At 39.9% G+C, this 17,127-nt stretch overlaps 1 protein-coding gene across 2 annotated transcripts in view; it reads left to right on the top strand.

The window, feature by feature from the left end:
- sgca (sarcoglycan, alpha) overlaps window positions 1-13,525 on the top strand; it is a 46,068-nt gene extending 32,543 nt beyond the window's left edge. The window contains exons 6-12 of one of the 2 annotated variants that reach the window (XM_055657267.1): window positions 181-334; window positions 3,255-3,466; window positions 3,740-3,766; window positions 6,562-6,750; window positions 9,989-10,015; window positions 10,277-10,311; window positions 13,412-13,525. In XM_055657267.1, the coding sequence (XP_055513242.1) occupies window positions 181-334; window positions 3,255-3,466; window positions 3,740-3,766; window positions 6,562-6,750; window positions 9,989-10,015; window positions 10,277-10,311; window positions 13,412-13,419 (652 nt within the window). In that variant the 3' untranslated portion in view covers window positions 13,420-13,525. Of the gene's footprint in view, window positions 1-180; window positions 335-3,254; window positions 3,467-3,739; window positions 3,767-6,561; window positions 6,751-9,988; window positions 10,016-10,276; window positions 10,317-13,411 lie in introns of those variants that run through there. The other variant, XM_055657268.1, reaches the window with a different exon arrangement.
- The last annotated feature ends 3,602 nt before the right edge of the window (window positions 13,526-17,127 follow it).

Raw genomic sequence — 17,127 nt, 5'->3', positions numbered from 1 at the left:
AGAGTATATTTTTAATGCAAATAATAGAAATATTCTGAGGTTTTACCAAATGGCGTCTAATTTTGCCTGTGCCTTTGCCAATTTAACGACGAGTACACTTTCACAAATGTGTAGTTTAAAATATGCCTTGCATTATATATCTCATTGAGAAATGCATAACTTGATGTGCTTGCTTTGCAGTGTGTATGTAAAGGTTGGTTCCAACATGCCCTTCCCTTCTTGCCTGGAGGAGGAAGTACTTGGAGGAGAACAATGCAGTGACCAATTCGAACCCAGCAACTGTGAAGACACATTTAGTCCTCAGTTCATTATTGATTGGTGCAATATCTTATTGGTATGTTTTATTATTATTGTAAAGTAACATTTTGATTTGAAATTGGGGTCAGGGGTTATGGGGATAAGGCAGGAGAAATGGGTTAGGAGGGGGAGGTAGATCTGCTGTGATTGAATGTCAGAGTAGACTTGATGGGCCGAATGGCCTATTTCTGCACCTATCACTTATGACCATTTTGTAATAGTTATCAATAACACTAAAAAGCACTGCAAATACTTGCTGTTTCTCCTTGCATAAGAGCTACAGTACAGTACAGTTTAGTTTATTGTCACGTGTACCGAGGTACAATGTAAAACTTTTGTTGCGTGCTATCCAGTCAGCGAAAAGACAATGCATGATTACAATTGAGCCATTTACAGTGTATAGAATAGTGATTTAGGTGTGTGGAGCGATTGTAATATGTGATTGTAGATCTGCTTCTGTGGCCAGCACACAAATAGTCGCCTTGGGTGGGCGCCATCTTGGAAGCGTCCAATTTCTGGTTGTAGAGAATCCAAGTTCTAAAGAATCACTGGAAATAGACCCTGCTTTTTTTTTGTGTAAAATTTTGACTGGAAAAAAATTGAGTATAGAATTGTATTCCTAGTAATGATACCTTGATGAAATTTTGCAGTGGGCGTTGAACAAATGGATTGATGAAATTTTGTAGTGAGCAGTGAACAAACAGTGTGGAATTTGGCAACATTGCATGTTGCTTTCTGCTGATCATCCAAGCAGCAGGGAGCCCTTGGCATGTCGCCTGGTTACTGCACAAGTGGGTGAAAATCATTCATCCGCAGATGGTGGAAGTCTGAAGCAAATGCAGATATTGCTGGAAACGCTGGCGGGCATTTGTGGAAAGAGACAACGAAACCCTTCAGATCGATGACTCTTTGTCAAAACTGGGAAAAGGAGAAAATAAACAAAGGTTAAATGACCGTTTGTTGGTGGTGGAAGGATAAAATCGTCACGGTTGCCATGGGGAGAGGTTGTTGATGATTTACCCTGGATAATTACTTCATATAAGATGTTTTGTCTGGGTGCTCCAGCTTCCCCTCATATCCCGTAGATGTGTTGGAAGGTTAACTGGCTGTTATACAGTCCACTCAATGCAGGTGAATGGAAAATAGGGGAGATGATGGGCAAGTGTCAGAGGGAATGAGTAATAGGGAAATACAGAGAAGGAGAATGGGACAAATGGGATTGATTGCCATGGAGCCAGCATGTTCTGGATGGTCTGAATACCCCCTTCTGTGATGTTATGGGTAGGAGATCGTAACATTAAACAAGTCAGAGGTGGGGTTTTCACGGATTATTACACACTGTTAAATTCCATTCACTGGTTCTCTGTTAATTGTGATTAACCTGCAAGGAGCAAGATATAATGCAAGGCATTATTCAGGCATAGGCTGGGAAGTGGAAGGTATCTTTCAAACCATTAAAGCCCACGGAAGGAGTGTGGCTTTCACGGTTCAAATAATCAACAAAAGAAAGTATTTTTGACCTTTCAAATAAACGACGATTCCCATCATCAACACCTTAGGGATCAACACTGATCAGTAACTCAAAAGGAAAATTACATCCATACAGTGACTTCAAGACCAGGCCATTTATTGGATATCCTACAATGAGTGCCTCATCTCCAGGCAACTTAAATAATTTCCACTGTCTACAAGGCAAAAGATAGAAGCATAAAGAAATATCCTTATTTGATTGGTAACTCAACCACTATCACCGGACATTCATTCTTCACACCACGGGTGGGTGACACCTACAGAATGCAGTTACTCATCCAACCAACTCCACTGGCACCTCTCAGGTCTGTAACTCCACCACCAAGAAGGGAATGGGCAGCAGGTTCATGGGAACACCACTGCTTGCAGGTTCTCCTCCAAATCACACAACTTTGGAAATATATTGCTGATCTTTCATCATTTCTATGTCTACATTTTGGAACTTGGAACAGCACAGCCGTGGAGGTCAAGGCAATGGATATTTTTAGTTTCTTGATTAGCGTGAGTGTCAGGGGTAATGGGGAGAAGGCAGGAGAATGGGGTTGAGAGGAAAAGATAGATCAACCATGATTGAATGGTGGAGTACACTTGATGGGCCGAATGGCCTAATTCTGCTCCTATCACATGAAATAATGAACTACCTCAGCAACACCACTGTGAAAGTGGAAACAAGGAACTGCAGATGTTGGTTTACAAAACAAGATACAGAGTGCTGGAGTAGCTCAACAAGCCAGGCAGCATCTCAAGAAAACATGGATAGGTGATATTTCGGGTCTAGAAGAAGGGTCCGACCCGAAACATTGCTATCCATGTTCTCCTGAGATGTTGTCTGTCCTGCAGAACTTCTCCCGCACTCTGTGTCTTCAAATGTAAAAAGACCTTTACGTAAGGATTCTATTAGTACAAGAGGGTGGTTCACAGTTCCCTACTCAGGTTCAGGGCAATTCATGCTGGCCTAGTGAGTAATTCACAGATCCCAAAAAGTGAATATTTCTTTAAATGACTTTGAATTCGGAGCAGAGATTGAAATAAAGAGCTTAAGAAAAAATTAACACATATATAGTCATAGAGTCGTACAGCGTGAAAACAGGCCCAACTTGCCCACACTGACCAACATGCAGTCCCACCCGTCTGTGTTTGGCCCATATCCTTCTAAACCCATCGTAGATAGAAACATAGAAATTAGGTGCAGGAGTAGGCCATTCGGCCCTTCGAGCCTGCACCGACATTCAATATGATCATGGCTGATCATCCAACTCCTGATCATGGCTGATCATCCAACAATATGATCATGGCTGATCATCCTGTCCACGTACCTGTCTAAATGTGCCTTAAATGTTGAACGTAAAACAACAAATATAACATGTTAATATATATTTATTTATAATGCAGACACACTAAGTAATCCATCATATTTTTCTTAACAGATCGATAAATCCAAACCAGATTCCCCAGAGGTCGAGGTGGTTCCTGGGGACGGCATCCTTACAGATAGTGGAGAATACGATCCTCCCCCGGATTTCCTTGAAGCCAGAGACTACTATTTGGACTATGTGGTCACAATAACAGTCCCTTTAGTAATTGGTCTATTTCTGTGCCTCATCCTTGCTTACATAATGTGCTGCCGTCGAGAGGGAGTGTAAGTTTTCTTTTAAGAATGTACATCTTGGGGAAACATAAGCCTCACGGGGTGATCTTAAAATGGTATGCTAGAAGTCAAATTGATGAAGAGGATCCTTTTCTGATGTTAAATTGGGCACTTCTGACTAAATTGCCTAGTAATTTTGCAAAACTGATTTGAACGTGGTGTTCATAATGGGTTTCTCCTCATTTTGATAGCTGAACTTCCAATGATTTCCCCTTTCCTTTATTCAAAGTACCATTGACACCTTTTTGTTTTGTTCAATTGCAGGGAAAAACGAGATGCAAAGACTTCAGAGTGAGTTGATTTTTCTCTCCTTTCATCTTGTTAATTAAAATAAACTTGATGAATATAGCAATTTTTGAACAATGGGTATTTTGAAGACATTGTCTCAACTGTATTAATTTGCAGAAACACATTATGCAATGCAAAATGTCTAGCGTTTTATCACCAATGATAAGAAGTTAACTGAAGTATTTACAGGAATACATCAGAAGAGAAATAATATTAAAGAGGAGGCATATTGGCAATTTTCAGAGATGAGAAAGCCATTAGTAATCAATGCTGGCTACAGAGTTTGTGACAGTTATAGTGAAATTAAAGTTAGTGATGGTTATGCAATCTAATTTACACGGGTTGGAGGCAGCTGCTTATAAATGTTGGAACGGTAATGTGGCTGGCCTTTGCCATCTCCTGGTTGCCAGACATTTTACTGTGTTCCCATTCCCACATGGACCTTTCTGTCCTGGGCCTCCTCCACTGTCAGAATGTGGCCAAATGCAAATTGGAGGAACAACACCTCTTATTTCGCTTGGACAGCTTACAACCCAGTGGTATGAACATTGATTTCCCTAATTTCAAGAAACCCTTGCAGCCCCTCTCTCCACCCCCCCCCCCCCCTGCCCCCCACACCTTAGTCGTCTTGCTAGTTTTACTGTTCTTATCCTTTTGTTTTTACCTCCTCCTCAGCCAACAACGGACGATTGTGAGCTCTTTGACCATTGTCTGCTTTGTTCTGCACCTTTTCATACATCTAGTTTCCCTCTGCCATGACTCTCAGTCTGAAGAAGGGTCTCGAGCTGAAACGTCACCTATACCGTTCTCTCCAGAGATGCTGCCTGTCCCGCTGTGTTACTCCAGCTTTTTGTGTCTGTCTTTAATGGGGCAGGGACGATTGGTTGCAGACAAGCACATTACTGCTTTCACTTTGTCTGCAACGAGTTAGCCTAGAATAGCAATGAATACTCCTTCATCATGCTCCAGTACCCTCCTAGCAGATCTACAAGCTTCTTCAATGTCTCCTTTCAGTTCTAATGATAGGTCTCTGACCTGACACACAGCCACTGTTTCTCCTCCATCAGGTGCGGCCTGTTCTGTTGCGTGTTGCCAGCATTTATCTGTTTTGTTTTAGATATCTCATGTCGGCAGCTTTTTTTTTAATTTCTCAAATAGTAATGAATGCATTGGCTCATGTGTTAAAGCAGGTGACTGAAGCATTGGTTGCCATGGTGAACAACATTGTCTGCTTTTCTACCGTTCTATTAATAGAACCAATGGCATGAATATCAAGTTTCAACATAATGCTTAATTTGAAGAACCATCTAGGTCACTGTTACACTTTTGTGGCTATTTAGGGAATAGACTGATCCTGTACCAACACTTCCTCTTTAACCACTGTATGATTTGGTGCAAACACTTCACTGGTTTTACACTTCAGCATGCACGTGCTTGTGCTGGTGATTGCAAACGTTAATCTATTGTAAAGGTCCAACTTCAAAGATTATAACTATGAAATATCATGTCAGTGAAATAACATGGTGGGGGGGGGGGGGGGGGGGGGGGGGCACGGTGGCGAAGCAGTAGAGTTGTTGCCTTACATTGCTTTCAGTACCAGAGACCCAGTTCGATACCAACTATGAGTGCTGTCTGTACGGAGCATGTGTGTTCTCCCCATGACCGCGTAGGTTTTCTCCGAGATCTTTGGTTTCCTCCCACACTCCAAATACGGACAGGTTTGTAGGTTAATTAGTTTTCCATAAAGGTAAATTGTCCTTAGTGTGTGTAGGGTAATGTTAATGTGCAGGGATCGCTAGTCGGCACGGACTCGGTGGGCCGAAGGGCCTGTTTCCGCGCTGTATCTCTAAACTAAACTAAACTAAAAAATCATATACTTGCTAGTACAGTGAGAGGTAGCTGAACGGATAGAGAATTGGCTTCATGGAAGGAAGCAGAGGGTTAAGATGGAAGGTTGTTTTTTGGACTGGAGGCCTGTGACTAGTGGTGTGCCTCAGGGTTTGTTGCTGGGACAATAGTTATTTGTAGTGTACATCAATTATTTGGATATGAATATAGAAGGCATGATTAGTAAGTTTGCAGATGACACTAACATGGGTAGTAGCAGAGATACCAGAGATGACTTCCAAAAATTACAGCACAATCTTGATCATTTGGGCAAGTGGGGTAAGGATTGGTTAATGGAGTTTATTGCAGAGAAATGTGAGGTGTTGTATGTTGTGAAGTTAAACCAAGGAAGGAGGTTGTAGAGCAGAGAGATCCAGAAGTGTTCATGTATAGTTCAGACAGTGTATAGAGTACAGAAGTTGGGTGTTATGTTATACAAGACATTGGTAAAGCTGCATTTGGAGTAATTGACAACATTACAACAATCTTACGTAGAAAACACTATCTTAGATACTCAATCACCCCATTCCCAAGCTACAATAGGCACATCCAAGCTTGAGTTTGTGTTGGAGTTTTGTGTTTGCTGATTGTGTGCGTGTTTGTGTTAAAACAATATTTAAAATATATTTGGACAGGTACATGGATAGGAAAGGTCTAGAGGGATATGGGACAAACACGGGCAGGTGGGACTATTGTAAATAGGGCATCTTGGTCAGCATGGGCAAGTTGGGCCGAAGGGCTGGGGTGACTGTATGACTTCATGAGAGTCAGGATCAGAAACTTACAAGATTCTCAGTTGAATGAGATTCCCGTTCTAGCAGTTTAAACAAATGTTGTTTTCAGTCAATTTAATATAAATACAAGTAAAAAATAAAATTCATATTTATTTACCTTTTACTTTTTCTTTTTAGTATTCAACTTGTCCATCACCAGTCGATTCAGGATGATACCAATGAACTCAGGAACTTGGCTAAAAGCAGGGATGGCTTGCGACCTCTATCCACTCTCCCCATGTTTAATGCCAGGACTGGGGAAAGGGTCCCCCCACGAATCCCTTTTAATTCTGACACATCCCGAATTCCTCTTATCATGGACCAGCAGTAAGTTCCCATTGTTTAATAGGAACGTGTGACATGTGAAATATACAAAGTATTGCGAAGAATTAGTGCATCTTTCTACATCATATATTCTACATCAATAGTTTGTTTGCTGAATGAGGATGGTTTTTCTATATTAACTTTCAAATCAAAAGGTTAGAAATAAACCAATACTTTACTGTTGTTCATAAGCCAACAGCACTGTCAACTGGGACTAACAATTAATTTAATTGCAATGCGTACTGTAAGTGTTAATTTGGTGTCTAGGGTACGTAACTACAATGAGAAGCCAGACACTGCGACATTCTCACTTCAATGACATTTAAAACATTGAGACGTTTATTCATTAAATTTGCAAATTGTGTGGATTTAAAAATTAGTTTGATTCCAGACTGGAGTTATACTGCAACTAACAGTAACTAACATTCATTAAAGCACATTGAATATTGTAAAATAAATTCCAATACTGGACGAAGCCATGTGGGTGATAGACTAGAAGCAGCAAAGAGACATGTGCTGTCAAAGAGAGAGGTATTAGACATACACCGTTAACCACCGAGCCAGAGAGGATAAAGGAGAGAATTGTGGATTGCAGAAATGCAGCAGGGTCAGTAAGAGGGCCGGACAAGGCAACACAGGAGCTGCATGAGTGCCAAGATCATTATAAAAAATGAGAAAGTTGTTCCAGAAATAGACTGTTTGGCTCCTCAAGCCTGTCCTGCCATTTAAGATGATCAAAGCTGAGATGCCCCAAGCCTCAACCCCTTTTCAGTGCTAGTTCTCCCCAGCTCTCAAATCCCTGACCTTTCAAATATTGATCCTTTTCCTCTCTAAATGACCCCAAAGATCTGACCTCCACAATGCACTGGTGAAGTGAGATCAAGAGGTTTGTCACCCTTGATTGTACTCATGCATAGTTTGGTCTGAATTGATTGGATAGTACACAGCCCCTGTGGCGCAGCGGTAGACATAGAAACATAGAAAAATAGGTGCATGAGTAGGCCATTCGGCCCTTCGGGACATGGCTGATCATCTAAAATCAGTACACTGTTCCTGCTTTTTCCCCATATCCCTTGATTCCTTTAGCCCTTAGAGCTAAATCTAACTCTCTCTCCAGTGAAATGGCCTACCACTTATACTTAAAATTTGACCCTTGGTTCTGGATAGCCCCAACATCGGGAATTTTTTTCCTGCATCTAGCTTGTCCAATTCTTTAAGAATTGTATTGGTTTCTATAAGATTGCCTCTCATCCTTCTAAATTCCAGTCTAAATTCTAAAAGCCCAGTCGACCCATTCTTTCATCATATGTCAGTCTCGCCATCGTGGGAATTAACCTGGTGAAGCTACATTGCACTCGTTCAGTAGCAAGAATGTCCTTCCTCAAATTAGGAGACCAAAACTGCACACAACACTCCAGGTGTGGTCTCACCGGGGCCTTGTACAACTGCAGTAGGACCTCCTAAACTAAAATCCTCTTGCAATGAAGGCCAACATGCCATTAAACTTTCTTCACTGCCTGCTGTACTTGTATGCTTACTTTCAGTGACTGATGTATAAGCACACCCAGATCACGTTGCACCTCACTTTCTCCTAATCTGACACCATTCAGATAATAATCTACCTTCCTGTTCTTGCCACCTCACATTTATCCACATTATACAGAATCTGACATGCATCTGCCCACTTAACCAACCTATCCAAGACATCCTGCAGCCTCATGGCATCCTCATTGCAGCTCACACTGCCACCCAGCTTTGTGTCATCTGCAAACGTGGAGATGACACATTTAATCCCCTCATCTAAATCATTAATATATATTGTAAATAGCTGGGGTCCCAGCATTGATCCTTGTGGCACCCCGCATCACTGCCTGCCATTCTGAAAAGGACCAATTAACTCCTACTCTTTGCTTCCAGTCTGCCAACCAGTTCTCTATCCATGTCAATACCCTCCCCCCAATACCACGTGCTCTAATTTTGCACACTAATCTCTTGTGTGGGACCTTGTCAAAGGCTTTTTGAAAGTCCAGATACGCATATTCACTGGCTCTCCCTAATCCATTCTGTTTGTTACATCCTCAAAAAATTCCAGAAGATTAGTCAAGCATGATTTCCTCTTCACAAATCCATGCTGACTTTGACCGATCCCGTCACTGCTTTTCACATGTGCTGCTATAACATGTTTAACTATCAGCTCAAGCATCTTCCCCACTACTGATGTAAGGCTAAATGGTCTATAATTCACTGTTTTCTCTCTCCCTCCTTTCTTAAAGAGTGGGGTTACATTGGCTATCCTCCAGTCCACAGGATCCAGAGGCGAGAGAACATTAGAAAATGATCACCAATGCATCCACGCTTTCTAGGGCCACCTCCTTGAGTACTTTGGGATGCAGACCATCAGGCCGCGAGGACTTATCTGCGTTCAGTCCCAACAGTTTACCTCACACCATTTCCTGACTAATGCGGATTCCATTCAGTTCCTCCCTCCCACTAGATCCCCGGTCCATTAGTATTTCTGGGAGATTGTTTGTGTCTTCCTTAGTGAAGACAGAACCAAAGTATTAATTTAACTGTTCTGCAATTTCTTTGTTTCCCATTATAAATTCACCTGTCTCTGATTATAAGGGACCTACAGTACATTTGTCTTCACAAATTAAGTTTGCAAAAGGTGCAAAAGATCTGCACAAAACGTAGTGTTTAAGAAGAAACTGTAGATGCTGGAAAAATCGAAAGTAGACAACAGAAGCTGGAGAACCTCAGTGGGTGAGGCAGCGTCTATGGAGAAAAGGAGTAGGTGACGTTTTGGATTGAGACCCTTCTTTAGACACAAAAGGAAGAGTTGCTAGCTTTACAGCATCAGAGACCCGAGTTCGATCCTGACTATGGGTGCTGTCTGTACGGAGTTTGTACGTTCTCCTCTTGAACTGCGTGGGTTTTCTTCGGGATCTCCGGTTTCCTCTCAAACTCCAAAGAGGTTTGTAGATTAATTGGCCTGGTATAATTGGAAATTGTCCCTAGTTTGTGTAGGATAGTGTTGGTGTGCGGACACGGTGGGCCGAAGGGCCTGTTTCCCTTCTGTATCACTAATCTAAACTAAACCAAAGCGTTTCTCATTGTATCTCGGTACACGGGACGATAATAAACCAATACCAATACTAATTCAAAATCTCAGTGCCAAATATTTCTTAAAGGGACCTTAATACAAGTGAAGAACACAAACCTTTTTATGTTTTTCCATCAGGGAACAACACAGTGATCCTTATCCCAGGTAATTGTGCTTCATTTATTATCATATTGAAATATTTTTAAAATTTTGTTTACTACCTTTAAATTGTTAAGACTTTTACTTTTTCAATTGGGTTAAAAAAAAATAGGTCATCTTGTGATTTTGCTTGCTAATCGCAATGAAGTGGTAAATCTGATCACCTAAAACAGGTCATTCACACCACCTAGTGCTCAATGCATGATATTGCAACAATAATCAAATCATCCAACAACATGACTACTTTTATGATTTTGTTCTTTGCAGAATCCAGCCAAAGGCTCAACAGCAAAAAGTTATTGGTTAGTATTCAGTAATTAACGGTATAACTGATTGCAATGTTTGGAATGTATTGTTTTAAAATATATGTAAAACATTTAACATGCATGAATTTTTTTTTAATGAACTGGAGTTGGCTATTTGCCTCTTGAATGGTCATTCAATTAGTTCACAACCGATGTATTTTTTTTAAGTTGTGCTTAGACATAAGCTTTCTATCCATAGAACCTACCCAACAAAATATATCAGTCTAAAGAAAAATGATCATCTGGCTGGCTTTGATTTGTTCTTTGCCTTCCTTTCATTCATTTGTTCTTTGTATTTTTCACATCTTTAGTTTCCCTCTTCCCTGACTTTCAGTCTGAAGGATGATCATGACCCGAAATGTCACCTATTCCTCTTCTCCAAAGATGCTGCCTGATCCACTGAGTTACTCCAGCATTTTGTGTCTTTCTTCAGAGTTGTGTTTTTTTTCAGTTATTCAGCCTGAAAAAGGATCCCGACCTGAAATCCATTCCCTCCACAGATGCTGCCTGACCCACTGAGTGTTTTACTTAACATTTCAGCATCTTCTGCTCCTTGTGTACAAATTATATCAGTGCAGTTTGAAAGTTTCAAGCTATCCCAGCTACCTTTAGTGGATAGATCTGGATTTGCACCATGCTTTGTGTGAGGAAGTGCTAGCTTAAATATCGCTGATCTAATACGATGCTCCCTGCCTTATATCCTCCCAGAAAAGGGAAACAATTTCTATCTGCCTTAAGAAATAGATTCATTCTCTTGAGCACCACAATTTAGTTATTACTGGATAGACTAGAATCAACCATAACGATGCTATGTCTGTGTAGCACTTCCTTGTAATTTAGCTCCTTTACTCCCATATTAGTTTAATAAATCAATACTGCACTGGGTCTGAGATTTTGGCCCAAAAGTGAATAGTACGTTGATGGAGATTTAACTTCACCTTTATTTAATTGCCTTCAATTTGTTTATCCCACCCCTTTGCAATAACAGCCAATAATAAATATATTTTTAAATTACTTTCTGCACCCATACCTTGGTCTCTGTAATTCCGTAGATGGACCCTTGAACCTCTCCAATTGACGAGTTTCTAGAACTATTAATGCCACTTTGCATCTATCTATGCTATTAACTCTATTACCTAACCTGCAGTATCAGTGAAACTTGATTAAAAGCTCATTTTATTAGAAAGAAACTCTCATTCTTTGAAGCAAGCTATTTAAAAATATAATGTAAAGTTGAATTCACACTGGAGATATTTTGGGGGCAACACCATCAATTAGAATATAGATCAATTATCCAAGTTGGTAAGAAGTTAAAATGTTAAATGGTATCCAGTTGAATCTTCACTGATTATGAGTGGTAGGAAGTAGACATACTCATCGCATTTAAAAAGTACTTGGATATGCACTGATATCTCAAAAGACAAAACACAATGAGTTTATTTTCCTACAGTCCCCTACTGTGGCATGGCTCTTTTTGTCCATCACAGACTCAGTGGACAGAATGGCCTCCCTCTAGAAGTCTATCCTGATGATGTGCAGCACAATATTCAAGCCCTTATTGAATAATAAACCATTGTTGTACAATACAATCTAGCTCTAAAGCCTGCCATGTCCCACTTTAATGATTATATATCCCATATATTTATATTTTGCTATAACCAATGGTTCAAATCTTCTGTTTTAAAAATCTGCACTTCCACACAAAAATGCTATTTTTTGCTCTCTAATTGTGCACATGTTTGGAGCTCCCTTGCGAGCATGAGCAAAATTGCAGTATTTCTGCACACTTGCTCCCTGCTGACGAGATCACTGCACTACACTACTGGAGCAAGGTGACGAAACACAGGTTCCTCAAAGACCTAAAATCCAATCCAAAACATCGTCGGTCCATTCCACCACAGATGCTGCCTGGCCCACTGTATTCCTCCAGGACTTTGTATTTTGCTCAAGATTCCAGCATCTGCAGTTCCATTTGTCTCTGTTCTTCTTGAGCCGGGTCTAACGTTGCAGAGGATTATTAAACCCATGTATTAGAATATTGATGAATGCATGCAAAGGTGAAAGGCAAGGGTGTAAGGTAACTTTTTCTAATGAGTTAATTTGGATCTTTTGTTTGCTAGTGACTATTTAAAAACAAAATTAGACCATGTTTATTATAATGGTTGATTTGTATAATGTTTTGCATGGCTTATATGTTTGTGGATGCTTAGGGACATTTGCAAACATTAAATCTCTGACAATTTCTAACACCTGGAGAGCATCTTGACCCTTCCTCGAGTACGTCCGATAGTGCATATTTTCCCAGGGAGCTTGTTCTAACCTGACTGAAGCCTGAGGAAGGTTATAATTATTACCTTGAACCAGGTCTGATCTTACACAGGAGACTGGCTTAGAATCTCTTGGAATATTGTGTGCAGTTCTGATCACTGTACTATAGACAGGATGTGGTTGCGCTAGAAAGTGTGCAGAATATGTTTACCAGGATATCATGTGGAATGGAAGGTTTAAGTAACGTGGAAAGATCGGATAGATTGGGTTGGTTCTCACTGAAGCGTAGCAGGCTGAGGGGTGACTTTATCGAGCATCATGGAATTTTGAGAGCCACAAAAAGGCTACATGATCACAGTCTTATTCCAAGGGTCGGGGAGTCTAAAACTAGACGACATAGGTATAAAAGGAAAATATTTAGGGCAGATTTGTGACGCAACAGAGGATGGTGTCACAAACAGAGGGTAATGGGGGGGTCTGGGAAAAAAGGTGCCAGTGGTGGCACAGGCAGGTACTATGGGAGCTATTAAAAAGCATTTAGGCAGGCACATGCATAGGAAAGGAATAGGGGGGTATAGGCCAAATTCAGGAAAATGGGATTAGTGTAGACTAGCATTTTGGGTGGCATGGACTAGTTGAACCGATGGGCATATTTCTGTGCTGTACAACTCTGTGACTTTGAAGGAACCTGTACTACGGGACTCAGTCGAGGAAGGGTAAAGAGGTAAGTTGGTTGGTGGAAATTTTAGGCCAATATTTCCCTTGCCTTCTTAAGTTAGGGTGCACATAATAATGCTTAAAGATTTATTTACAATTTCTTTTCAATTAGGCAAATGAAGTCTTAAAGCAAAGTTGCTGACTGGATATTAATCAAGGCAACACTCGTTACGAAAAACAATCATAGTTTTAGACAAAGTCAAGATGGAAATAAATGTAAACCTTATTTTACTGTCTTTTACCAATCATATCTAATGTGTCTCATGATTTTTATTGACATTTACACATTTAGTTCTAAGCAAGCTGCATTAATTAATAAACATAAAAATCACAATTATGCAGAAATCACAATGTACCATTTCATCCAATGAATGTGCCACAAAAACAATTCTTTGTCAAAGTGTGATGGGCTTTCATCAGTAAATCATCATATGTATTAAGTATTATAACCTCATGGTTTATGTGCTATGTGAAAAACATATTATAATTATATGTGCATTATTACTGAAATAAGGGGTTTACTTACAAGGTAGTTTTTCACCAAAGTAACCTATTCACAGATTTAGTGGTTTGTGTAAGTTATCTGAAATTTAAAATGGAATAGATGCTTTTACCTTTGTTATTCTGTGCCATAGAAATATTAGAGTCTATGTATTAACTTTTTGAGTTTAGCACTGAGCAGAAACTCAACTTGTGCTGATGATATTAGTAGCATCAAGACCATGAACACTATATGGATTTAAAAGCTTAACAAATGCTACGATGTAAACATTTTGCATGTTCCAAAAGTGTTTTTTCACATTAGGGATGTGTGTTTTGCCGACTCTGTAAGAACAGATAAAAGTTAATTGCTTTTATTATGATAAACATACGTGTATCATGGTACCTATTGTTCACAGGTACAAACTTGTTTTGCATATGCAAAACACAGTCTGTCTTTATTCAATTCTTGTGAAATATATATTTTAACCTTGTTCAATGATAAATCATTACTCTATTCAAAAGCTATGTCTTCACTTGACAGGTCTAGGCAATTTTGAGTACATTTTAAAAGAAAGGGTTCTAAAAATTTACATTTATCAGTTATTTCACTTTTACCTTCATTACCTTAATACTGTTTCTACACTTATTAAAGCAGAAACATAAAGAATTGTGAATGTGGTGGCTGGCTTCTTCTCATTGGCACTGGTTCCTTCAATTGTAGGGGTTGAAGACTATAGTTTAATCTGAATTGCAATATGTAGGCTATCCCAGTGTTCTAGTAAGAACCTAAGACATAATTAGACATCATTTCAACTATGGAAATGCTGCATAATGAAAAATTGAGCAATATCGTTTGACAACAGCAGATACATATGCATGCAGGTGTGAGTGTCTACAATCGCTCATGTTGCATGAGATGCACATTCCAATTGACTGAGCTGACCATTCTTTTGTCAGAAAATACCAACCAGTTACCTGAAGGTCTCAACCGGAAACGTCATGCATTCCACCTCTCCAGACATGCTGCCTGTCCCGCTGAGTTACTCCAGCTTTTTGTGTTTACCTCAGTTCAGTTCAGTTTAGTTTATTGTGATGTGAGTGTACCGAAGCACAGTGAAAAGCTTTTGTTGCATGCTAACCAGTCAGCAGAAAGACAATACATGATTATAATCAGGCCATTTACAGTGCACAGATACATGATAAGTGAATAGCGTTTAGCGCAAGGTAACGCTAGCAAAGTCTGATCAAGGATAGACTGAGGGTCATCAAAGAGGTAGATAGTAGTTCAGTGCTGCTCTCTGGTTGTGGTAGGATGATTTAATTGCCTGATACCTTTTGCTTGATGAGAGAGGGGAGACGAGGGAATGGCCATGGTACGACTTATCCTCGATTATGCTGTTGGCCTTGCCGAGGCAACGTCAGGTATAATTAGAAACCTGACTTTCACGCTTTACACAAATTAAACTTTAATGGGTAAAAATAAGGAACTGCAGATGATGGTTCACGCAGGAAAAACCCAAAACGCTGAAGTAACTCACAACCCAAAACGACCCGAAACGTCACCTATCCATGTTCTACAGGGATGCTACCTGACCCGTTGAGTTACTCCAGCATTTTGTGCCTAAACTTTAGGACTAGGAATACTTTAATGTCACATTGTCACTAGGCACAGTGAAATCCTGTGCTTGCACACACAATGTATACAAATAGCAGCCGCCTAAGGCGCTGACAAAGTCACAAAGCTCGCTGGCTCTCCCTTTTGCTGTTCCCCCATGTCGAATCTCCATTGTCGTTTGTTCCCCCCCCCCCCCCCCCCCCCATTGTCCATTGTTCTCACCCCACCTCCCTCACGACGGTCCCCCCACACCGGGGTCCTCCATTGTTCTTTAATTGGGGTTCGCAACCTTCGTTCTTTAATATTTGTTTAACATTTTCCAATTTTGCAGATGACATAAAATTTGAACTGTGAGCATGACAATAGATATGCAGAGTCTAGTGAAATGGGCAATGAAATTTCACGCTGAGAAATGCTGGGTGTTTTAGAAGAATGAGAAGAGTAAATTGAACGAGAGAAAACAATTCTAGTGGATGTGCAGCAGAGGGGTCTGGATTGCATGTACATAGTTCACTGAACATAGCAAAGCAGTTGGCGAAAGTGGTTCGATCCTAGGCTTTATTCATGAAGTATAGTGGACGGCCAAGGAAGGCATTATAAGCCTAAGTTGATAGTGAACCATGTGATTGTTCCTCAAGCTTAACAGCTTGACAGAACAGACAGACAGACAGACAGACAGACAGACAGACAGACAGACAGACAGACAGACAGACAGACAGACATATAGAGAAATAAACAAATAAACAGGCAAATAAATAAATAAACATATTAGCAATGTTACAACATTTTGAGATTAAAAAAATCAATTCTGTAATTTATCCCCATCAGATAAAGCACAAAAAGAAATTTAATTTGACACCTAATTCACTTTCATATCTTCAGTATTAAAAAAGTTATGGCCATTTTCATACTCGGAAATTAGCATCTTGTTCCCTATTGCTTTTCCGTTGACTTAACACAAAAGTTGTGATCGAGGACAGTCAAAAGCCCATAACTTTCTTAAAAATTAAGAGAACTGAAATAAATTTCAGTTATTATAGATTAAAGCATTCTGAAACAAATATGAAACAATCTTACTTAGATGACTTGGAATTAAAGCATATAATTAGTTAACCTAATTGTAGCTAATTACAAAATTCAATTATTAGATCTAAACATCTATCAATTTCTTAAGAATAGATTAACATTTTAAATAGCCTAAGTGTCCAAATAACATTCACACAAGAATTCACAATATAACATAATTTTTAAATCTCATTGTCATGGATTTATAGGCCAAATGGAAGGAATTTAATGTTTAATACCTGTAAATTAATGGCCGTTTAAATCATCTTGCGAGTGGGTTTTTCTGGAACGCGATCATTTGGAACGTTGCGGTTGCAGAGATTTTAGACCCGTATCGGCATGAAAAATATTGCCGGTTCGTATGAGGAAAAAAATCACCATTCCACAACTTAAAATGTGAACTAAAGGTATCTTAAGGACCACTTTTATACATAAAATAAACGGCTTTCGTTTACCTGTCCCGCATCTGAAATCCGTCCCCGTTGTCGGCGTTGACGGCTTTAGAAGCTGATTTTAAAATTACTCCAGCGCTGAACTTGTTGGGCGATTTAAAATAAAATACACAGATCGCCCGTCGGACCGATTCTTCAGCAAAAGCTTGCACTCCAACCAAATATAATCTAGGACAAGGTAGGAAAAAAATGCGTTTTAACCCCGCCCCCCCC

This window comes from Leucoraja erinacea, chromosome 27 (genome assembly GCF_028641065.1).
Source record: "Leucoraja erinacea ecotype New England chromosome 27, Leri_hhj_1, whole genome shotgun sequence".
Classification (NCBI taxonomy): Eukaryota; Metazoa; Chordata; class Chondrichthyes; order Rajiformes; family Rajidae; genus Leucoraja; species Leucoraja erinaceus.
The sequence above is the reverse complement of the archived record's forward strand: the minus strand, read 5'-3'. Positions and strand labels throughout refer to the sequence as shown.